This window comes from Ctenopharyngodon idella, chromosome 3 (assembly GCF_019924925.1).
Source record: "Ctenopharyngodon idella isolate HZGC_01 chromosome 3, HZGC01, whole genome shotgun sequence".
Lineage (NCBI taxonomy): Eukaryota > Metazoa > Chordata > Actinopteri > Cypriniformes > Xenocyprididae > Ctenopharyngodon > Ctenopharyngodon idella.
Window position 1 is genome coordinate 53,758,008 of NC_067222.1, and position 25,575 is coordinate 53,783,582.

The 25,575-nt window shown below is 40.8% G+C and overlaps 1 protein-coding gene across 1 annotated transcript; it reads left to right on the forward strand.

Annotated features, from left to right (window-relative positions):
* The first annotated feature begins 269 nt into the window (after positions 1-269).
* Positions 270-17,333, forward strand: LOC127507986 (zinc finger protein 845-like). Its single transcript, XM_051885405.1, has 5 exons — positions 270-479; positions 2,522-2,642; positions 8,262-9,127; positions 14,059-14,305; positions 15,442-17,333. The coding sequence occupies exons 2-5, from the start codon at positions 2,522-2,524 to the stop codon at positions 16,371-16,373; spliced, it is 2,166 nt and encodes a 721-aa protein (XP_051741365.1). The 5' UTR covers positions 270-479; the 3' UTR covers positions 16,374-17,333.
* The last annotated feature ends 8,242 nt before the right edge of the window (positions 17,334-25,575 follow it).

Here is a 25,575-nt window from a genome sequence, read left to right on the forward strand (position 1 = left end):
CTACTTTGTGTTCTGGGTAAATTTCATCTTTACAAAGCCAGAATTATCCACTTTAAACCCAATTTTAGTTTTTACTTTAAGAAAATGTCAAAACATTTCAAATCAAACGTGTCAGAAATGTGAATCTGTTGTGAAGAACCTTTAAATTTATAATTTTATTTACATTGATGAAATGTAATACTGTGTTGATTTAATTATTATAATCTTTTGTGATGTCCGTATGTCCCCTATTTTATTGTATTTTTTTCTCTCTCATTGTTGTTTTTAGATGGACACATGAATTAACTCATGTACAACCTTTTTAACATGTTTCTTTTTATTTTAATACAAAGATTATCTGGTAAAACAGTTAGATTTCTATGCACTTCTGTGATTGTAGACAATGCTGTGTGTGAACAGGACTTTTATTTTGGAGTGACGACATGACGTCATAAGACTGCGCCGAACTCCTTCATCTGTTGTGATTCTGATGAATAAAGGTTTGTTTTAAGAATTTAACCTGTTTTAATCGACAGAAACAGTTCAATGAATTACATATGTGGTTTTTTTTTTAACAAACGATGTGAAATTAGTTAATTTACTATTTAATGTATTTATTTATCTAAGTGTAATGAAGGATATTTGTGTGAGTAAAGCTCATCCACTGATGAGAAACAGTAAACATGTGTCTCATTTCTCTCTCTGTGGGGCGGTTTCCCGGACAGAGATTAAGCCTAGTCCTAGAATAAAATGGCCCTTTAAACCAGATAAACAGAAATCTGCTTTCTCTGACATGGTTTAAAATATTGTAATATAGTTGATGCTCATTTCCTGGAGGAAGACTAGAGCTACTCCGCTGTTACATAAAACACTTAAGACTAGTCTTAAAAGTTAAGACACTAATGTTTATCTTGAAGAGTGGTCCTAATTTTTTAAAGTCTGTTACATAAAAAGGTAGATTGGTGTAATTTGAATTGGAAAAATAACATTGATTACCCCTTGGTTAACTGCAAGATGGTCAAACTAGTTCTTAAGACACAGTCTTAATATAGTGACTAAGTTTATGCAACTGGCCCCTGCAGCAGGACTAAATTGAGGCTTAAATTAAACCTACCAGGAAGAGGTTTAACTTCAGATTATCATTGTGTTTCAAAGAAGGCTCATGTATTTCTTGAGATATATATCAATATTGATACACACTGTGTGTGTGTGTGTGTAATATATATATATATATGCTGAATTTTAAATTTTGATTTAACACCATTGTTTTTTGGTTCAAATGTGATTGCTTCATGTTAAATTGACTTGAAATGGTTACTAGAACTCACTTGATGTTTTCATTTTGAAATAACATGTTTTAGTCAAGTAACCCAATCAAACAAGACTTTCACTCCCCATCATGCTTTGCACTGGGCTGAATTGGGAGAGTAAATGTTGAAAAAGTGTTATTTTATGCGTTTTTTATAAAGACGAGAATATGGAGAGACTTCTTACTGTTTAATGTTCTATTAAGTAAAAGTTTTTGTTATGTTAGTGTTTTTTGGAGATTAGCTTACTGTTGGTGAAGTGTTGAGCTTGTGTTTGGGTTGAGGACCTGCGCACAAGAATAGTCTTTTTTATAATATAATGAAGCAACAACTATGATAGTGCTTTAGATCAAACCAGTATCATTTCTAGTCTGCCAACACTGATTATCACATGTGTAAATCAAATAGTTATGTTTAGTTTGTTGCTATGTAAAGAACAAAACAAAAGCATTAATAGTCATATGATTATTATTATATATATATATATATAATTCATCTATTTAAAAATAATTCATTACAAACAGATTTCCAGGCATTACCTTTTTTTCACAGCTGATGTATTTTGATTTAAAAGAACTGTCTCTTGTTTAGTAAAGGTTGTATTTTTTCTTTTTTCTAGGTTTTCTAGGCACCCTCTCTCATGCTAATTCAGATGAACACAGTTGGTTTTAAATTAATCTGGTTTATTTTAATTCAAGACTCCATAGTCCAGGTTTTAGTAATCTGTACTTAATCTGTGTTTCAGAAAGCCATTTTTAAGACATGATTAACTATTCTAGATTAAGGCCTATCCTGGCTTAAAGGGTTAGTTTCATTTTAGTTTTATTCCCTTTCATTTAAACCCTGTCCGGGAAACCGCCTCTATATATCATAAATCAGTTTATCATGAACACGAGTTCAGTCTCTGGCGAGTAATGATTGAGAAACTGAACTTTTCAACTCCGAGTCAATTGAATCAAACACTTTGAGAAATGATTCAGTGACTCATGACATGTGCTGCTCAAATAGTGAACATGAACGAGAACAACAAACACTAACAAACTAACTAAACATGTTTTCATCAAAGAGTAATCATTTAAATATAATCTATAATTCTTTAAATACCAAGTGTAGATCATAAATGCCTAAATATGAAGTGTTTATTATAGTGTTAGTTTTGAGTGCTTTTTGTCTAAACCATTAACTTAATTACTTAATAACGTTACTTAATAACATTAATTATTATTTTCTTAAAGATGGCGTTCATTAAAGAGGAGAGTGAAGACATGAAGATTGATTTTATTAAAGAGGAGACTGAAGAAATAAAGATTGAAGAAACAATCAGTGTGAAACATGAAGATACTGAGGAACAAACAGGTTGGTTTTATTCTCACAGCTGAACTCAGTCATTTGATCATTATTAAAATGTCCAGCTCTACAGAAATAGAGAATATTTTGTGCAACATTAAACCCAATATCTACTTCTGAATAGAGAACAATGGAAAAGTAAAGAAGTTTTTCTGTTCATGCTCAAAAGTGTTGTACTATCATTTTAACATACCTGAACATAGCAGTAATTGAACATTAAAGTAATAGTTCACCCAAAAATTAAAATTATCCCATGATTAACTCACCCTCAAGCCTCCTTAAGTGTATATGACATTCTTCTTTCAGACGAATACAATTATTGACCTTATTCTGAATGAGACAATATTATGATTAAAGGTGCCCTAGAATCAAAAATTGAATTTACCTTGGCATAGTTGAATAATAAGAGCTCAGTACATGGAAATGACATACAGTGAGTCTCAAACACCATTGTTTCCTCCTTCTTATATAAATCTCATTTGTTTAAAAGACCTCAGAAGAACAGGCGAATCTCAACATAACACTGACTGTGACGCAACAGTCGGGATCATTAATATGTACGCCCCCAATATTTGCATATACCAGCCCATATTCAAGGCATTAGACAAGGGCAGGACGTCTGGATGTGCACAGCAGAATCATCAGACTAGGTAAGCAAGCAAAGACAATAGCGAAAATGGCAGATGGAGCAATAATAACTGACATGATCCATGATATCATGATATTTTTAGTGATATTTGTAAATTGTCTTTCTAAATGTTTCGTTAGCATGTTGCTAATGTACTGTTAAATGTGGTTAAAGTTACCATCGTTTCTTACTGTATTCACGGAGACAAGACTGTCGTTATTTTCATTATTAAACACTTGCAGTCTGTATAATTAATAAACAACTTCATTCTTTATAAATCTCTCCAACAGTGTGTAATGTTAGCTTTAGCCACAGAGCACCATCAAACTCATTCAGAATCAAATGTAAACATCCAAATAAATACCATACTTACGCGATTAGACATGCTGCACTTTGACTGACGAATACTTTGTAAAGATCCATTTTGAGGGTTATATTAGCTGTGTGAACTTTGTTTATGCTGTTTAAGGCAAGCGCGAGCTCCGGGGGCGGGGAGGACGAGAATTTAAAGGGGCCGCAGCCTGAATCGGCACATGTTTAATTATGCCCCAAAATAGGCAGTTAAAAAATGAATAAAAAAAAATCTATGGGGTATTTTGAACTGAAATTTCAGACACCTTCAGGGGACACCTTAGACTTATATTACATCTTTTGAAAACACATTCTACGGCACCTTTAAGGTGTTTACATGAGGTGCTTTTAGAATATTCAGTGCTTCCCACAGGTTTGAAACATACTTGCGGTGGTAGTCGGGTGAAAAATCCTCCTATTACCCACGGCACAAAAATGGTCTACTACATGTGACAAATAACGTGTGATTTTGAACAGTATTTTTATTTATCGAAATTAATTTTAATTGCATAGCATACGATTACATTTAATTACATACTAATATTATGCATTATTATGCATTGTAAATTATGCAAAATTACAGCATTTAAATGGTTATCCTTTTCCTATGTTCTCCTTTCTGTCATATAGTGAATGAATGAATGAATGAATGAGGCATTTATATAGCGCTTTCCTATGTACAACTGTACACCCAAAGCGCTTTACAATCATATCAGGGGTCTCTCCTCATCCACCACCAGTGTGCAACATCCACTTGGATGATGCGACGGCAGCCACAGTACAACGGCGCCAGTGCGCTCACCACACACCAGCTGTAGGTGGAGAGGAGAGAGAGTGAAAGAGCCAATTCAATGGATGGGGATTATTAGGAGGCCGTGATTGGTAAGGGCCTATGGAGGGAATTTGGCCAGCACACCAGGGTTACACCTCTACTCTTTACGAGAAGTACCATGGGATTTTTAATGACCACAGAGAGTCAGGACCTCGGTTTAACGTATCATCCGAAGGAAGGTGCTTGTTACAGTACAGTTTCCCCATCACTATACTGGGGCGTTAGGACCCACACAGACCACATGGTGAGCACCCCCTGCTGGCCTTACTAACACCTCTTCCAGTGAAAGGCACGGATTTTACTAGTAAAATTTATATAATGAATAATATATGTGTCAAATAATGTTCTTAGCCTTTTCTTCCTGTAGGGGAGACTACAATAATTTACTATGAATTAAATGGAAACCAAATTAAATACAATTTATTGTGTAACCAAAATACCAATAATGCCCAAAAGAAAAATAATAAACTTAGCATGTGACTTTTAATTATAAACAAGCCCGAAATACACCAGGCCTCTTATTTTGAAATGTCTGTACTATTGCAGGCTGATCCTTCGATCCTTCAGATTCGATGTATGATGTATTCCGATGTATGAGTCTTGCCTGACTGCATTGTGCCAAGTGTAAAGTTTGGTGGAGGGGGGATTATGGTGTGGGGTTGTTTTTCAGGGGTTGGGCTTGAACCCTTAGTTCCAGTGAAAGGAACTCTTAATGCTTCAGCATACCAAGACATTTTGGACAATTTCATGCTCCCAACTTTGTGGAAACAGTTTGGGGATGGCCCCTTCCTGTTCCAACATGACTGTGCACCAGTGCAGAAAGCAAGGTCCTTGACTGGCCTGCACAGAGTCCTGACCTCAACCCGACAGAACACCTTTGGGATGAATTAGAGTGGAGACTGTGAGCCAGGCCTTCTCGCCAACATCAGTGCCTGACCTCACAAATGTGCTTCTAGAAGAAAGGTATACATATATATAAATTCCTATAAACACACTCCTAAACCTTGTGGAAAGCCTCCAAAAAAAGTTGCCAGCCACCACCAGCATTTTATGATTTTCACAAAACTTTAATGATTTAAAGATTTTGTATGAATAGCTGAACATGAAATATGTCAAGAAAAATACTACAGCCTCTGCTTTTAATAAAAGAATCAAAACAAACATTTTATTCTACCTTTATGCAATCTTTTTAATAACACTTTAATGTGGTTATGTTTCATTATTATTATTATTTATTATTTTTTTTTAAAGCAACATTTTGAACAAAAAACTGAGAAAATCTAGCTTTTTTTTTTTTTTTTAATAAAGACCACGTCTGGATCGGATTCATAGATCACATCCATCAACCCCCCTAAATCTTGCATTTTCTACTTTTGATACCTTACATATTATCTCACACCTCTTCATGTGCTCAATATTTCATTCAGTAACATTAAAAAGCTTTGATTTTAGTGTTGATTAATGATTGATGATTGTGTTAGTTTGCATGTAATTGATTAAAGCTTTTATCGCTTGTTTCTGCTACTTCGTCTGTGTTTTGATCTGGAGGTTTTATACTGTTTCAGATGAGCGCCCCTACCGTATATCAGTGAAAACAGACTGCTGGAAAATACTGTCAATAACAGGAAAGCGTGATGTCATAAATGACAGAAAATCTCAAAACGTGTCTTAAAGGGGTGGTTAAATGCGATTTCACTTTTTTAACTTTAGTTAGTGTGTAATGTTGCTGCTTGAGCATAAACAGTGTCTGCAAAGTTACAGTGCTGAAAGTTCAATGCAAACGGAGATATTGTCTTTTAAAGTTTAATGCCTGCAAACACGACCGGTTTTGGACTACAACGGGTAGGTGACATCATAAACCCTGCAAAACACACCCCCGGGAACACGCAACAAAGTGGGCGAGGCCATGTGGTGCAGCATGTGGAAGCGGAAGAGTTGTGTACACGCGACGCGTCAAAAGATAATAGAACCCATTATAATCTGTGATATTTTCTACACTGGATGCGGCGCTGAAGCAGCTTCCAGAATCTACACGAGTTCAATGCTGGATTTGCTCAAAGGCTTTTACTGAAAGATGGAGCAGTTCCCACTTTAAAAGCAGAAGCTGCTGTTTATTGGCTTCAAACTGTAAGTACATTTTATTGTTTGTACATGTCTTTTAAACGTAGAGTTCTGTTGCTATTTTTGGTTGCATCAAGGACATATACAAAGAGCAACTCGTTTTTGCTTCGCTAGCCAGTTAGCTAAATTCTACAAACACCAACAAACTATTATATGTTCATAGACAAACAGTTGTTCATTCTATAAATTAAAAGCTTCCTTTACAAAAATGCGACTACTCAGTCATGTATTCGGCTACAGTAAAGCTTTAATCAGGATAAAACTGTATATTGAAAGCTAACAAACAGCAGTGACAGAATAAACACTTGGACACAACGACAAAATGAAATACCGTTCATAAACGTCCTTTAAAAGCCGCGATTGCGATTGACCCTCTTCATCTGGGTCTGATTTGGGCTCAATTTGATACAGCAATAAACGCCGTTATTTACATTTTGACTGAAGCAACGGATGGTATGGGGCGTGTCGTTTCCGGACACTTCAGCGAATCACGATACACTGGGCCAGCTACCAACCTGCTAACCAATCTGAGCACATTGCGTAATCTGGAGGGAGCGGCTTCATAGAAGCAGGAAGTCAAACGAGCCGTTCATATGACAGTGGAAACAGAGGTGTAGAATAAAGGTAAAATATATGAAAAATACAGCGTTTTCAAAAAAACAAGGCATTAAGACATGTTAAACTGTGCCCCAAGAACACAATCAAGCCTAGAAAAAAACCACTTAACCACCCCTTTAAAATAAGAAATTAAGGGTGTACTTGCACTAGGTGATCGAAAAAAGGCCGAGCACTTTTGACCCCCTAAGTCTGATTCGTTTGACTTGTGTGATTGCTCAGTACTGTTCCCTGGACCGCTTGAAGAGGCACGGTTGGATTAGGATTAGGCTCAGTATGGATGTAGTGAGATTGCTAACCCTGCCAGAGTACCGAATGGTTACTACTTATGTGTGTGTGCTTGTCTGTCATAATTAAAACAACAAATATCTTCTATAACTAATAGAACAGTACACTTTTCAATGAATTAATTAAACTATATTTAGGTTTATAACGGGTCCAGTTCTCACCTTATTGATGAACAGGAACAGTAGTTTGCGATTAAAGCTGCAAATTCCTCCATCAATGTCAACAATCTTTTAACAAGCTCATGATCTTAACCAGATGTGAAAAATACAGAAGAGATACAGAATGTACAGTGGTGGGTCCCTTTGGACCAGGTTTGAAAACCACTGGTGTATTGAGTATAAGATCTTTAGATGGGATGGCCAACTCGGGTTCTGGAGGGACACTATTCTGTAGAGTTTAGCTCCATCCCTGATCAAACACACATGCAAAATTTAAGCCAACCTCAAAATTTAACCCCAAGTCTCTAAAAGACGGTGGTCCTCCAGGACCAAAGCTGCCCATCCCTGATCCATAGGGTAGGGTATAGACCAGGGGTGTCCAACCCTGCTCCTGGAGAGCTACCGTCCTGCAGACTTCAGTTTCAACCCTGCTCCTACACTCCTGTCTGTAATTATCAAGCAACCCTGAACACCCTGGTTATCTGGTTCAGGTGTGCTTGATTGGGGTTGGAGCTGAAATCTGTAGGACTGTAGCTCTCCAGGAGCAGGTTTGGACACCCCTGGTATAGATCATACATGTTGTTGGTTTTGATGCTTTAAATGTCTAAATTGTTTTATGTCTGTTTTTGCCCTAGACCTAATGACACTGAAAGAGACGAGTCATGAACTTAATGAAATGCAAGAAGAGAAAAAACATTATGATAAATATAATGATTTCATGACTGGGGAAAGAGCGACACAGGCTAAAAAGTCTTCCTCACGAAAAAGAGCTCAAAAGACAGGAACTAAAAGTTATTTCACCTGCCAACAGTGTGGAAAGAGTTTCACACGTGAAGACTACCTTAAAGTCCACATGAGGATTCATACGGGAGAAAAGCCTTACACCTGCCAACAGTGTGGAAAGAGTTTCAGTCAAAAAGGAAATCTTAAAGACCACATGAGAATTCACACTGGAGAGAAACCTTTCACCTGCCAACAATGTGGACAGAGTTTCAGTCAAAAAGGAAGTCTTAAAGTCCACATGAGAATTCACACTGGAGAAAAGCCTCACACCTGCCAACAGTGTGGAAAGAGTTTCCCTGTAAAAGGAAGACTTATAGTCCACATGAGAATTCACACTGGAGAGAGCCCATTCGCCTGCCAACAGTGTGGACAGAGTTACAAAGAAAAAGGAAAACTTGAAATCCACATGAGAATTCACACTGGAGAAAAGCCTCACACCTGCCAACAGTGTGGAAAGAGTTTCAGTAGAAAAGGAAGTCTTACAGCCCACATGAATATTCACACTGGAGAGAAGCCATACACATGTGATCAGTGTGGAAAGAGTTTCACACATAAATTGACCCTTTATAACCACATGAATATTCATACCGAAGAGAAGCCATTCATTTGTGATAAGTGTGGTAAGAGTTTCAGATTAAAAGGTAACCTTAAGAGCCACACGAGGATTCACTCGAAAGAGAAGTCTTTTAGAAGTCATCACTGTGGAAATAGCAGAGGTGTAAAGAGTACCTAAAAACAATACTTGAATTAAAGTTCAGATACCTTATCTGCCTCATCTCCTAAATCAAACACCTTTGATTCACAACTACCTGCTAATGTACTTGCATTCATGTAAAGTAGCCTTGTGGACAAGTTTGGGTGGATAAAGGCAAACATACAAGATATAATACCTTCAATGCCTTCTTTATAGCAGGAACTGCTGCAGAAAATGTAATGGAGTAAAGTACATTTACTTGTTCAAAAATGTTGTCAAGTAGAGAGTAAAAGTTGCTAATATCTTTGATACAAAGTAGCCAAGAAGACACTTAAGTACAGTAACCAATTACATTTACTCAAATACTTGACACTACTGGGAAATAGTTTCACAGACAGGAAAACTATGAGAATCGTGTAATAACTCACCAGAGAGTTCCCATGTCTTCAGTGTGAGAAGAGCATCCCATATCAAAAAGACCTGTGCCTCGTAAGAATAGTCTTAAGCTTTGACTTAAGTGTCAAAGAATTCTTAGTAAAAAGTAGGACTTTTCTAAGAGTAAGAGACTTTTATAAAGAAGCTAAACCACCCACCCAGTTTGTTCCCTCTCTCTTGCTCCTGACTGATTCTCTGTAGCTCCTGGCCGCTCTGTGGCCTCACAGGCCTCGACCTGCCCCAGCCATGTGCTCACCTAGAAGAGAGAGAGAACTCTTCCCCAAGACAGAAGAAATCCATTGTATCTTCAGCACCATCGGACCAAACTCTTAAAGACTCTCTGTGGTGAAAATCAAATTTTTAATGTTAACTAATGTTTATATGTCTATGTGGTGTTTTTAATATGCTTTAAGACAAAACGTGCAAATTCAAGAATCAGCACCATTGCTGAGTATTTACTGTTTAAAACTGCAGTGAAAAAAAGAAAGTCTCAAGCCCGTGGTTTGAAATCAAAGGAAAGCATATTTACATTGCCTGAATCATTCCTTGCTCTCTATACAGTGCACTACTTGCCATTCACCATGTAGAAACTAGTAAATATGTGAAGAAATTACCAATTTCAGCTGCAGCTTTAGCATCTGTAAGGGGCCGTTTTTTTTTTTTTTTTTTTTTTTTTTTGCCCTCATAGTTCACTGACAAGGTTTGTACTGTAAATGTGATTGACTGTTAAAGGTGGGATATTGAAAGTCCTATTGAAAGATTGATCTGACATAACAGCTCACTTGCAGCAGTTATTTTATCTATGGTTCGTAATATTTCTTACACATTTCTGCTTGTTGTAAATCAGATACAGATAAATTAGAACATTACCAGTACATAATGAGAGCGATTGCGTGTGTGAATTAGTCATACCGTATCTTTATTAATTGTGAAGCTGTGGTTTGTAAATAGTTACTTCAAAAGCAGAAAAATATATGCTATAATAAGTTTTAAGTTTCTAAGCTACTTTAGTTATAAATAACATGACAGCACTGGCAACTAGTTTCTGCGTTCCTCTCTGTGTGCGCGATCTTCACATTTTGTGCAGCTACTGTTTGTATGAGTGTTTGTGCCACCATGCAGCTGCGTGAGCACGGTAGCTCGATATAATGATACACATCCGATCGATATAATTATATTATAATCGTATAATTCTCGACTCAACCCGCATGAAAGCTGTAATCTAGCCAGAGCAAGAGCAGAGCAGTGCAACTTTGGCGTTGTATCTCTTTTTTTTTTTTTTTTTTTTACTTCTTGTTAGCAGCTTTTTCAGCGTCGGGCCAAACCATTATCTTTGCTTTCCCATTCCATTCTGTGCTATTCGTTTTCCACTGTGGGGCTGATAACGGAGCTCTTCAGTCGTTGCCTTAGTAACACAAGATTTTACACACGATATGCTATGTAAATAGTGACCTCGTTATGTAGGATGATCAGTTATTTCTTTTAATTGTATGATTAATTTGTGTTCATGTTGCTCAAATATCATGTTTAGCAAGCTACGGAGAAACTGGCAGCCAGACGACAGACAAGTGACTGTTTCTGATTGATGACGTCACTACTCACATTCTAGCAGTAGCCTACGGTTCGGCACGGTTGGCTAATTCCGATGACTACGGTGTCTTCAAGTCACCGATTTTTCGGGATGCACTATACTATGACCACCTGTTGCAAGCCCTTCTCAGTGCGCCGCTCGAATGCTCTGTCGCCCCCCCTTAGTAGCACGGTGTGGTTATATTGTCCCGTAGCATATTACCTTAGAAAGAAAAACAACGCAGTACAAGTGTAGTATCGAAAGGTAAAGTACTCAGTTACTAATGTAACCTTTGTTCCTTTAGATACAGAATGAGTACTGCATACTTTGCCGTGCTACTTGCGGGCGCCTCATGCCGTTACTTCAGTCAGAATAAAATCTGCTTAAATAGCCCGATTCCCCATCAAAATGGCGGGCTCGCTCACCATTGGCTTGGTTTGTTTACTTTAACTTCACGAACCAATGGCCATGCAGTTTCACTGCGTGATTGAAAAAGGCTTCAGTAATCAGAGAAAAAGGAGTTTCCCCCTCATAGCGTCTTGTTTTAGAAAGACAAATGACGCAGTTCTCGTTCAGTATCTAAGGGAACCGAGGTTACATTAGTAACCGAGTACTTTCACTATAATTAAACTATGGTTACTGTAGTAAAACAATAGTTGTATACAAAAGCTGCGCCAAGTGTGCGAGCGCATAGGGGCTCGCGCCAAAGTAAAGTGACAGCTGACTTGAAGTAAAGCCAATAAAGTTCATGTTTTTGTCCTTCAAAATATTTTAATATTATAAAGCATAGCTAAAACAATATTGCTCTGAGTGTGTGACCGTGATTCATGTGCATATTCAGTCAGTGTGGAATCATTTTGGTGATCAAAGATGAGTTTTAAGGGAAAAAATAATTGACTACAAGGGGGACTTTAAAACAAAATGTGAATGGAGGAGGCCTGATATGAAACGTCAAAAACACTCCTGGGGAGTTTACATTCATGATGTCAAAGTTCATGAACAAAGCTCATATTATTCCCCAGATAACAGTTACAACATAAATATTATGAAAAATATGCAAACGTCATAGGTCATATATTTTGTCAGTCGGTGTGTCTTTTAATCATTCAGCTTTAACCGTGATTATTCAGGTAGGGTCAGGATAGTCAGATCTACCTCAATCATAAAGTTCTCACCCGCCGCAGCTGAAGGTCTTCAGGAGTGATGGAGAAGACTCTCTTGTGCTTCTTCTGTCTTGAGGCTCAGTTTAAGTAAAGCTCTCTGTCATTGGTTGTTGATACATCACATGATCATCCAGACTGGATGCTGACAGTGGCGGAGGTTTAACTTGATGGCAGCTGTTATTAGTCCAGCTTGTGAAAGAAAAAGAAAAAAAGTTTTCAGAAATATAAACCAGAATGGGAGTCTGGTTGAAGGACGCATGACAGCATCTCCAATATTGCTGGATAAAGCTAGATTATAGAGATTAAGATGATATAAGTTTTAACTGCTTTGTTCCAATAAAATAAGTATTTTTATTGTTACAACCGCCTCCTGTGAGGCTCACGTGAGAGTGTGCGCACACACACACACACACACACCTCATTTACATTTAGTTCACACTTTAATTCATCCTCTCTAATCTACATGTAGCCTGTACTGGTAATTATACTGGATTTAATACAGATCACTGCTTTGATATCTTAAATATGAGATGATTCTGTATTATGACGACAACCCTACTTTGTGCTGCTCTTTATTTCGAATGGTTTTGTGATCATTGTCTCTTCTGATCTAATTTCACTACTGCAGTGTACTTATTATTAGAAAATCAAACTTTCAGTTCATATATGTTATATTGATGTGGTTATTTAGCAGCAGTGGTTGATGAAATGAGTGTCATTAGTGTTTGTTTTTGTGTTATTGGTGTTTTATCCATGTCATGTTGTGAAAAATAAAGGTATTGTCTTTCACTAGAGCAGTTTATAGGATTTTCTCATACATCGTGACTCAAATAATCAGTTTCTAACAGAATAAAGTGAGATGATCTGCTAATGATCTGAATGTCTTGTTGAATGGGTGTTGATAGTCTGAGGATCATCAATATTAACAGAGCTGCTGAAAACACTCTTTATTTCATGTCAATAGTTCCTGTTTTCACCTCATTTATTATGCTGATGTCTTCAGATCTGCTGTAAATTGACACTTAAAGCTCATTTCATTGCTGTCAACAGACTGAGGGGATTTGTGGACCTCAAAAATGAACAATTATTTTTGTCTTTATGCTTTTAACTGTTTTTCTTACAGTTCTTTACTACTAGATATCTCAATATTTTAATGGAGAAACTGAATAAAGTTCTGAATTAGCATCAGTTGCTTTACGATAGACCGATATAAATTCTTAATGCTCTAATGCAGTTTATGGGTGAAATACAAAAAGTGGTTAATATAGCACAAAAAATAATTAATTAAAAAAGAAAGAAAGAAGAAAACAACTTTTCAGGCATATTTAGAAGGAGAATCACTTGATGACATTCAAACACTGTTGAAGGATCACACTGCAGCCCAAAATACTCTTTAATTGTCATTTTAAATCTTTATACTTTACACCACTTTCCTTCAAACCACTAGCTTTCACCAGTTTGTCAGCAAGAAGTTTTTAATCATTTAAAATATAATGAAATTTAGTATGATCTCTTATTCTTATATATATTTTATTAAATACAGGTCAAAATAACTGCTTCCTTTTTGCATTAAATGTATCCGTTACACTAAATGATGATGGGACATTAAAACATTTTGTTTTCACAAAAGTAATTTGAAACATTAAAACAGACACATTTCATTTAATGGGTTTTCTATGTAAAATCACTTTTGTACATTTCATTTGATGCAGACACTACAGTTTGATATCTGGACTTTAACCCTATAAAAACAAACACAGTAACTGATTTATTTTTGATTTGGGCAGATCAGCTCCTCCAACCAATCTGCAGTTCAGTCAACAAAGCCCCGCCCACTGCAATTACTTAATGAAGCTCCTCATATAGCAGTCACATCACCAGTGAAGCTCCTCCCACAGCAGTTCATCAATAAATGCTGGAATATTCCCATCAGAAGAGCACTGAAGCATCAGGAAGAGCTGAAAACCGCAGAGAACATGAGTGATCCAGAACCCTGCAGAATGAAACACACTGAAGATACTGAAGAACAAAGAGGTTGGTGTTTATTCTTCATTCCTTCATGATGCTGAACAACATTCATGTTAGAAAGATTTAAGCACTTCTGCACATTTAGAGAAACAGTAGAACTATGAAATGATACATACACAAATGATACATGCTCGGTTTGATAAACCGTCATATTGATTGTCAACATCAGATCAAACTAAATATGCATTTTACATTTATTTCATATCTGGTTCACAATTTGCAGGAGTGTTACCAGAATTTGTTTTCAATACAGTTTTCAACACTGTTATTTTTAGGAATAAACAGTAACACCAAAATGTATAAAGTAAATGAACTTTCCAGAATGGCTGACAGGGTTGTGAGTGTAACTTGAGCAAAATCTCTTCTTACAGTAACTTTGGTAACAGGGTTGATGAATGCAGTTATTCATTTGTGTAAAAACTGAGACAATGGATTGAGATTATTTTCAGAAGATGTCACTTCCTGGGCGTTTCTGAAAGGAGAAAAATCATGTCAGAAGTAACAGGGTTGAGTGAATCATGTAGGACACTGATAATAACACATTTAAAGATGCAGTCAGTCTAGACTTTGAGCATGTGAACTTTCTACAGAGACGGCAACGTCAAGATATGACGTGATATATTTTTTTAAAAAACCTAAATAACAAATAATAATCACTCCAAAATTTGAAAATATACAATCTACTCCACTTTACTGCAAACTTCACTTGATCTTGTGTTTCTGGTGTCCCACATTCACATGTGTATGAATGGAAGTCAGTGGAAGGAAAAGTCTACTGTGAAAGGCCCTTAATAATTACACAGTTTTAGGAAAATAAATTAAATACTACAGAAATATGCTCTAATGTTTCAAATTAAAATAAATTGTGTAAGACTTGATTTTCCTGCTAAAACAAAAGCTGAGATAAAACACCCTGCAATAAAACACCCCCAGGAGAGAAGATATTTTCTCCTTGTTTATCTGTGCAAAATAAAGTGTTATACTTGATTCATTCTGGACTGTGCATCAAAATGATCTGAATGTTTTATAGCAGTTGTCTATCACAGCAAGTCTCAATTTTATGACCTTTTCACTTCATATTTCTCTCTTTAAATTATTTTGATGTACTGAAAATTAAATGAATATTTTCTCTCTCATTTCAGACCTGATGGAAGAAAGCGAGGAGAGTGAAGAACTAAAGACATTTCTAAAGAAAAGAGCCAAGAAATCTTTCACCTGCACTCAGTGTGGAAAGAGTTTCTCAACCAAACAACATCTTAAGGATCACATGAGAGTTCATACAGGAGAGAAGCCGTTCACATGTGATCAGTGTGGGAAGAGCTACAGTCAATCATCAAGCCTTAAAGCACACATGAGGATCCACACCGGAGTGAGACCATTCACATGTCACCAATGTGACAAAACATTTCTTGGGGAATCAACCTTAAAGAAACACCTGAGAGTTCATACAAAGGAGAAGCCATATTCATGTTCTGTGTGTGGAAATAGTTTTTCACAGCTGCATTATTTACATAAACATGAGAAAATACACACTGGTGTGAGAGAGTACATGTGCTTTGAGTGTGAGAAGACTTTTACTATAGCAAACCATTTAAAACAGCACCAGAGAACTCACACTGGAGAAAAACCTTACAAGTGTTCACACTGTGACAAGAGATTCAGTCAGTCATCATCTCTGAAAACACATGAGATGATCCACACTGGAGAAAAACCTTACAAGTGTTCACAGTGTGACAAGAGATTCAGTCTGTCATCAAATCTGAAAACACATGAGAGGATTCACACTAGAGAAAAACCTTACAATTGTTCACAGTGTGACAAGAGATTCAGTCAGTCATCACATCTGAAAACACATGAGAGGATCCACACTGGAGAAAAACCTTACAAGTGTTCACAGTGTGACAAGAGATTCAATCAGTCATCATGTCTGAAAACACACAAGGAGATCCACAGCAGAGAGAAGCGGCACACGTGTGATCGGTGTGGAAAGAGTTTCTCTTTTAAAAATCAGCTGAAGATACACATGAAGATCCATGCAGTGGAGAAACCACATCACCACAGTCTGCAATCATGATAAGTAGTTCATCTTTATGTGCTGAGCAACAATCCCTCTTCTGTGTAAGGTAGACAAATCTCTCCTCTCCACCTATAGTTGGCGCTGTTGCTCTGTGGCTGCTGTTGAATTATCCAGGTTGTGAATGAGGAGAGACCCCGAAATGCCTCATTCATTCATTTATTCATAGTTAACTGTTTCTCAATATGTGCTCTTGTCTGTACTTGTTTGAACGTCATCAGTCGCTGTCCAAGTACTGTTCCAATTCAAAGTTCACATCTAGCCAAGTACAGTTCAAATCCCCGGATGTGTTCTTGATCCGCCATTTTATCGAGGATGCATTGAGAGGTGACTTGTGCGGACTTGAGACAGCCAGGTATCCCAGAATGCATCTTGCACTAACCAGCAAGTGTCAGCAGCAGAGGAGAAAACCCATGTAACACACTACTGTTATTATGTCATGATATGTAGTTTTAAGAGTTTTCAGGCATGTAAGAATGTACTGGTTTAAAGCTCAAATTTGTGGTTTATTGATAAAAGTAGCACCTATTTGGAGTTGTGAGATCCAGATGATCACTGGGCGCTCATGTACCCCGCTGAGAGCATCCTTACCTCGGCTAGTCCTTCTGACGTTTGCCGCTGGCTCTGATGTCTCTGTAGTGCTTAAACATAATATAATTCATCTTTTGTAAATCTAACGGGTGATCTTTGGTCTCATAAATCTATAATTTGTTGAACTAAAAGTGAAATCTCATAACTTATAGTTTACTGTTGTAGCCTATTAGAGCGCTGACTTTGTATGTTTGACTGAATCATTTGCTTTATTTTTCATTGTAGCTTCTTATACCTTTTGCTTATACTTATATAATGGGTATTTGGCTATTGTTGGCCATTAAAACTGACATTTAACAAAAAGAGTCAGGGGTGTGTTTTATATTTGCAGACTATATGCACATATTGACACATATGTTTGATATTTTTTAAAATGGAAACAAAAAGAGGAAGAACTGTGTTTTATAGTTTGTTTGGTAATAACTATACATGCAGTGAAGACTGTAACACTCTGCCTAAATAAGGCAGGCTACACAAATAAAGTTTTTTCTTTTCCTTCCTAAAACTGTTTGAATGAGTGCAGATACAACAAATAACCACAAAACAAAGAATAAATTCCAACCTAGAGTGTATTATACAAGATGAAACAGAAAAGCAATATATAAAAAATGTATGCGTGTGTGTGCAAGATTGTCCTTTTAAGTCGTTTTGAGTTCGGGAGCGCGTTGAACAGCACTGTCCTGTGACGAAGTCCAAGGCAAAATAATCCCACCAGGTTGGATATTTCCACAAGAATAAAAAACAGTCACAGACAAAAACAGGGAGTGAGAACGGCGCAATCGCGTTTAATTATCCAAAAAGAGCATGTCGAGTGTTGCTCCAGAATGCCAGTAAGTTCACTTCTTTTATGGGAAATGTCATGATCCTGATTACGTCACAGGGATTCCCTGGCGGGTTGTGGCGGAACTATCGCGAGACAAAAAAAAGGAACACAAACACTTGACGGGGCAACAGAAAGACAGGTGAACGTCTCGGTTACAAAGGTAACCCTTGTTCCCTGAAGGAGGGAACGGAGACGTACGTCGGACAGACCGACGAATAGGAATCTCGCTAGAGAGGCCAATCTACTTCGAGTGTAACTACAACGAGCCAATGCACATTGGCATGCAATCATATGCATCAGCTGCTCGCCTCGCAGCGCGGGTATATAATGAGCAGCAGGTGCGTTGCATCTTCAGGTTTTCGCTGAGGAGCCGAACCGGATAGGCGGCAGCATCAGCGGGGTACAGCGACTGTGGCGACGGGACGTACGTCTCCGTTCCCTCCTTCAGGGAACGAGGGTTACCTTTGTAACCGAGACGTTCCCATTCAGTCGGTCACGTTCGACGTACGTCGGACAGACCGACGAATAGGAATCCCTACCAAAGCGCCACAGGAGCTGCCCCCTTCCAGCGCTCTGTTGTAAGCCACCTGAACCCCCTTGCCTACGGACGGTGGGACAGGGCTAACACAGAGAGTGTCGATCACTGCTGTTCCCCAAAACCCATTCAGTGATTCTATTGGATAACGCTGGGAAAGCGCACCCTTCTGCTGGGAAAGGAACGCTGCGGAAGCCACATCCTTCCCCGAAGGAGTTATGTGGAGAAGTACATATGGACTAACCTGTAGGCTGTACTACGTATGGAAGAACTGGGGACTCCAACTCGATGAGAGGCGGGTTCTCCCAGAGGGAAAGACACGGGCTTCGTATAGGAGCAACCGTGGAACTAGACATATGGGATCCCAGTAGGGTCACACATATGGTACCCAGCCTAAACCCGGTTCTCAAGGATACAACGGAGTATAGGCCTAGCGCCAGACGCTCCGCCACGTCGGCTGCCGAAGGGAGATCGGAGGACTCAACAGGGTCTGCCTTGTAGGGACTCTCTGGAGAAAAAGCGCATGTAAGCGCAGCAAGCCGACACTAAGCCGGGGCCTCTCCGTGCCTCTGACCTGAGGTGAGAACACGGGAGGAGACCGGCTCGACACGAAGGCTATAGAATCTAGCGAACGTGTTAGGTGTCACCCAGCCCGCAGCTCTACAGATGTCTGTTAGCGAGGCGCCACGAGCCAGCGCCCAGGAAGATGCGACGCCTCTCGTGGAGTGCGCATGCAACCTGAGTGGGCAGGGCACGCCCTGAGCTTGGTAAGCCAGGGCGATGGCATCCACTATCCAGTGGGCCATCCTCTGCTTGGAGACAGCCTTTCCCTTCTGCTGGCCTCCATAACAGACAAAGAGCTGGTCTGAGGTCCTGAAGCTTTGAGTTCTGTCTATGTACAGTCGCAAAGCGCGAACTGGACAGAGCAAAGCCAGGGCTGGGTCTGCCTCCTCCGGGGGCAGCGCTTGCAGGCTCACTACCTGGTCCCAGAAGGGAGTGGTAGGAACCTTGGGCACATAGCCAGGCCGGGGTCTCAGTACCACGTGGCCGTCACCCGGCCCGAACTCTAGGCACGATTCGTCGACCGAAAAAGACTGCAGGTCCCCTACCCTCTTGATGGAGGCCAATGCAACCAGCAGCAAAGTCTTCATAGACAGAATCTTTAAGTCTGCTGATTGCAAGGGCTCAAAGGGAGCAATCTGAAGTGCTCTCAGCACCAGAGCAAGGTCCCAAGAGGGTATGGAGGGAGGACGAGGAGGATTCAATCGCCTCGCCCCGCTAAGGAACCTGGCGACCAGGTCGTGCTGACCAACAGACTTGCCATCTATGTGGTCATGATATGCGGAGATAGCAGCAGTATGGACTTTGAGGGTGGAGGGGGACAGCCTACGCTCCAACCCCTGCTGCAAGAAGGAAAGCACGACACCGATCGAGCATCTTCGGGGGTCCTCTCGACGAGAAGAACACCACTCGACGAACAGGTTCCACTTCAAGGCGTAAGCCCGTCTTGTAGACGGTGCACGTGCCGAAGTGATGGTGTTAAGTACCTCGGGGGGTAAGTCACCTAGAACCTCCGCGTCCCGTCCAGGGACCAGACATGGAGTTTCCAGAGGTCTGGACGCGGGTGCCAGAGAGTGCCCCGTCTCTGAGAAAGAAGGTCCTTCCTCAGAGGAATGGGCCAGGGAGGGGCTGTCGCGAGGAGTGAGAGTTCTGGGAACCAGGTCCGGTTGGGCCAATAGGGCGCAACTAGCAGGAACTGCTCCTCGTCCTCCCTGACTTTGCACAGGGTCTGTGCAAGTAGGCTCACTGGGGGAAACGCATATTTGCGAAGGCGCCGGGGCCAGCTGTGCGCCAGTGCATCTGTTCTGAGTGTTCCCTCGGACAGGGAGTAAAACAACCGGCAATAGGAGGTTTCTGGTGATTCAAACAGGTCTACCTGAGCCTCTCCGAACTCTCTCCAAATCAGCTGGACCACCTGGGGGTGGAGTCGCCACTCTCTTGGCAGCGCAGCTCGTGATAGCTCGTCGGCTACACGGTTGAGCACACGGGGAACATGAATGGCACGAAGCGACCTCAGATGCTTCTGACTCCAAAGGAGGAGATGGCGGGCGAGTTGCGACATGCGACGGGAGCGTAGACCACCTTGACGGTTGATGTACGCAACGGTCGCAGTGTTGTCTGTACGAACCAGTACATGCTTGCCCCGTAGCGGCCCTTTGAGGCGGCACAGAGCAAGGCGTACCGTTAGCAACTCGAGGCAGTTGATGTGCCAATGCAGATGGGGGCCCGTCCGCACCCCAGCCTGTGGCAGAGGCATCTGCGAATACCACAGCATGCCGGGACACCTGCTCTAGGGGCACTCCAGCCTGAAGAAACAAGGGGTCCGACCACGGGCTGAAGGCTTGGCGGCACTCCTGAGTGATTGCCACCCGGAACGTGCAGCGTTGCCACGCCCATCTCGGGACCCGGCCGTGGAGCCCCACCCATCTCTGGGTCACCCGTCTCAGGGGTGATTTTTCACTAACCACTTAAACAGTAGCAGAGACGGGAGGCGTCATTTTCCTGCAGCGGACACAGTAGAGCAGACTGGGCCGGAGTTTTTTTTTTTTCTGCAGGGGACAACACCCTTGGCAACGAGCAGACTGAGGGCCCACGAGGAACTCAATGGTTTGTCGGGGGAGGCTCCCCGGTCTGCCACTAACTGAGGAGAACTGCTGGGCTCAGTCCCCGACAGTGTCACCGAAAAGGCCACCTTGTGAGATGGGAGTGTCGAGAAAGCGTTTAGCTTGACGACCTCTTGCACCTCAGCAAAGTAAGCCAGGGGGGCGCTTCTGGACCACTGAGGTGGACATCGTCTGGCCGAAGGCCTGCACTGTGACTTTGATCACAGTTAGTCAACAAGCGCAGCTCAACCCCGGCTCAGAACTACCTTCATGCATAAAGAGTGCCTTGGCCTCACATGCAGGGTGGGTGTGGTCTGTGAACAGCCACCCCACCCATAAGGGTAGTGAGAGAGTAAAAACTTATGCAGATTTTGGCACTTTTGGCATTCCATATTTATGGCACCAATATAGCTCCATACTGCCAAGTTTTTCCATGCACATCCGGAACACCCGGGAAAGCATGGCTGTAAACTCTGAATCTGAGTCAGCATAAGCACACACCATTACAGTGGGCAGCGTCACCCTCATTTCCAGAGCATAACAGCCCTCTCTCCGATGCTGCAATCGACATCTGACCCTCAGCTGGAGCCCTGAATGAAATGCTAGGTTCCCCTATGAAAAGGACCAGCAATCCAATCCAGAAGCTGCACAGCATGTAATGCGCTAGAGAGGGAGGGGCCCTAGGGGGTTGGTTCCCCGAAGGAACCCCTCAACCTCAAGTCACCCAAGCCATTTCACCAAAGTGGCGCTACAATGTGGCGCTACAATGGAGATTAGGCAAGGAGACCGCGCATCTAGAGTGCCGAGCGAGCGCTGGGTTGCCGTGACAACCCGCGCTGCAGCCCGACAGCTCGACGGCACATGACAGGCAGAGGAGCGAGAGGTTTGCTCTCGCTGATCTCCGCGGTCTCCCAGAGTGTCGGGCAGACCCGCGGCTGTGCTTTTACACACAAGTGGCAGCTGGCCAACAACAGAGGGGACTCAGGCTTCCCGGAGAAAGAAGAGTCACGACCGGTGTGTCGACGTGATCATGTTCTCATACGAAAACATGAAGCACCCACGAACATCGTTTCAGCATGCGCCCAGACATGTGAAACAGTGATCGTGGCCATCAGTGAGGACAGGAAACGACCGCATCCAGAAACACACAAATAGAATGTCATCTTTAAAAAGACGCAAGCTCTACTTGTGTAAGCTCTTTTAGGGACTTTACTCTTTTAGAGTGCTGAAGCACGCAGGGGAACGGCCGCCGCAACACAGACAGGGATTGTGTGTAGCCTGTCGTGTGCTCTTTCTCTCTTTGAAGGCGCTCACTCTTACCTGCCGTAAAAACGGCTTTCAGCGCTCGAAGCGCACCGTACCGGACGTGAGAACAGCCTTCTGACGCTGTCAAAACAGCTATTTGCTCTATAATGGCAAACGAAACAAAAAACAGAAAATAAAGAGAGGACTTCGACCCCGCTGCAGTGCTGTTCGCCCGCACTCGAAAAAAAGAGAAGTTCAACCAAAAAGCTTGACTCGTCTTCTAGCAGACACTTGCTTGCAGAGAACAGGAACAAACACCGTTTGGCTCCGAAGCGAAAAGCTGAAGATGCAACGCACCTGCTGCTCGTTATATACCCGCGCTGCGAGGCGAGCAGCTGATGCATATGATTGCATGCCAATGTGCATTGGCTCGTTGTAGTTACACTCTAAGTAGATTGGCCTCTCTAGCGAGATTCCTATTCGTCGGTCTGTCCGACGTACGTCGAATGTGACCGACTGAATGGGAACACAATTATACACAGACAGTTGACATATATACACAATTTAGAAAGCAGCCTTATAAACCCCAGGCGATGACGTCAAAGTAGAGTGTCCGTAATAACGCTTCAGATTAACCATGTTAAATACATCAGTTTTAGGTGAGTTGCCTCAGCACACAGTGTAATTTATTGGCCCTGTTTTGCTTTTTACTTCAGCTGGTACTCCCACTTGGGCATTAGCTTGGTAGAAAATTTATTAGAGGAACTGGAAAGAGCTTGGACACACAAGTCATAGTGACTCCTTAAAATAGTTTGTAACAGTTCGTAAATGCATTCATAAGTGCAGGAAGATTTAGAAGAACTAGAGAGTTTTAAAATGCCCTCTCTGAGCAGTGGCAGCTAATAGCGCCAGCATTCACCCGGAAGTCATGGATTTCTCCTGTGTTGAATGAAGAAACGATGACAAACTTGCATGGTTAGTTTGACTCTTGTAGTAGGGAAGAGTTCTTTCTCTCTTCTAGGTAAGCATATGGGGTGCTGGTTGAGGCCTGGCCGTGGAACACCCAGCAGATGTGGAGTGTTGGCCGGAGGAGGCAAGAGAGAGGGAGGGGGAGCTGTGTGTCACTCTTTAAAGTCTGGGAGAAGCTACACCTCTTAGGGTCAACCTGATCAATAAGTGGGAAATTCCTCTGTTTTTGAGCATGATTAAACTGGGCCTGGGATTGTTTTCATTTATACTCCAATTAATACAGCAAACACAAATTGCAAAATGCATCCTATGAGGAAGTTATACATGAAAGTGTAAGTCATGAAATGAGCATTAATTTGATTGGAGACACAATATACGTGAGGTTACATGAACTAGTAGTTCGCACATAAGACATGCATAAAACAAAATACAAAACAAAAGACACTTTACAAGACAGTTATAATCATACGCACAATGTCCTGGGGTGCATGTTCATTTATAGAAAAGTTTGTCTATAAATTGAGGCAGAAGAGTCTGTTTTTACAAGCTTTGTGACTTCTCTATGGCCTAGTGATTCAAAGTTAGTTTAATGCCTACAAAAACGACTGGTTTGGACAACAACGAGCTTCTTCCCGGGTTGGTGACATCATAAACCCTGCAAAACACTGCCCTCAGGAACACGCAACAAAGTGGGCGAGGCCATGTGGCGCAGCATATGGAAGCGGAAGAGTTGTGTACACCGGACGCGAGCGGCGCGACAAAAGATAATAGAACCCATTATAATCAGTGTTATTTTCTACACTGGATGCGGCGCTGAAGACAGCTTCCAGAATCTACATGAGTTCAATGCTGGATTTGCTCAAAGGCTTTTACTGAAAGATGGAGCAGTTCCCACTTTAAAAGCAGAAGCTGCTGTTTATCTGCCCCAGACTGTAAGTATGTTTTATTGTTTCTACATGTCTTTTAAACGTATAGTTCTGTTGCTATTTTTGGTTGCATCAAGGACGTAAACAAAGACCAACTCGTTTTTGCTTCGCTAGCCAGTTAGCTAAATTCTACAAACACCAACAAACTTTTACTTTCATAGACAAACAGTTGTTCATACTATAAATTAAACGCTACCTTTACAAAAATGCTACTACTCAGTCATGTATTCAGCTACAGTAAAACTTTAATCAGGATAAAACCGTATATTGAAAGCTAACAAACAGCAGTGACAGCATATCTAAACACTTTGACACAAATACTAAATTAAATACCATTCATAAACGTCCTTTAAAGGGTTAGTTCACCCAAAAATGAAAATTCTGTCCTTTATTACTCACCCTCATGCCGTTCCACACCCGTAAGACCTTTGTTAATCTTCGGAACACAAATTAAGGTATTTTTGTTTAAATCCGATGGCTCAGTGAGGCCTTCATAGGGAGCAATGACATTTCCTCTTTCAAGATCCATTAATGTACTAAAAACATATTTAAATCAGTTCATGTGAGTACAGTGGTTCAATATTAATATTATAAAGCGACGAGAATATTTTTGGAGCGCCAAAAAAAAAAAAAAAAAAAAAGACTTATTTAGTGATGGCCGATTTCAAAACACTGCTTCAGGAAGCATCGGAGCATAATGAATTAGGGTGTCGAATCAGCGGTTCGGAGCGCCAAAGTCACGTGATTTCAGCCGTTGGCAGTTTGACACGTGATCTGAATCATGATTCGATACACTGATTCATCCATAGGATTTCAACTAAAATATCTTAATTTGTGTTCCGAAGATTAACGAAGGTCTTACGGGTGTGGAACGGCATGAGGGTAAGTAATAAATTACAGTATTTTCATTTTTGGGTGAACTAACCCTTTAAAAGCCGCGATTGCAGAGGTTCTGCTTGACCCTCTTCATCTGGGTCTGATTCGGGCTCAATTTGATACAGCAATATAGACGCCATTATTTACATTTCCACTGAAGCACATGTAATGGCTCTGGTAACAACAAATGGTTAGGGGCGTGGCGTTTCCGGACACTTCAGTGAATCACGATACACTGGGCCAGCTAACCAATCTGAGCACATTGCGTATTTCGGAGGGAGTGGCTTCATAGAAGCAGGAAGTCAAATGAGCCGTTCAAATGATAATGGAAACAGAGGTGTAGAATAAAGGTAAAATATATGAAAAATACGTTTTTTTTTAAAAACAAAGCATTAAGACATGTTAAACTGTGCCCCAAAAACACAATCAAGCCTAGAAAAAAAACACTGAACCACCCCTTTAAAACGTCTTAAAAAGCCACATATGTACACCAGGGAAATCTAAATTTTCTAGGGGACCATGCCCCCGTACCCCCCCAAACAAACAACATTTTCTGACCAGGGTAATTATGAAA

Bases quoted from the DNA above. Each gene is read 5' to 3' on its own strand.
- LOC127507986 (XM_051885405.1), top strand. From the start codon at position 2,522: ATGGCGTTCATTAAAGAGGAGAGTGAAGACATGAAGATTGATTTTATT. The intron at 2,643-8,261 runs GTTGGTTTTATT...TTTTTGCCCTAG, and splicing joins AGATACTGAGGAACAAACAG to ACCTAATGACACTGAAAGAG. The intron at 9,128-14,058 runs GTAAAGAGTACC...TGATTTGGGCAG, and splicing joins ACTGTGGAAATAGCAGAGGT to ATCAGCTCCTCCAACCAATC.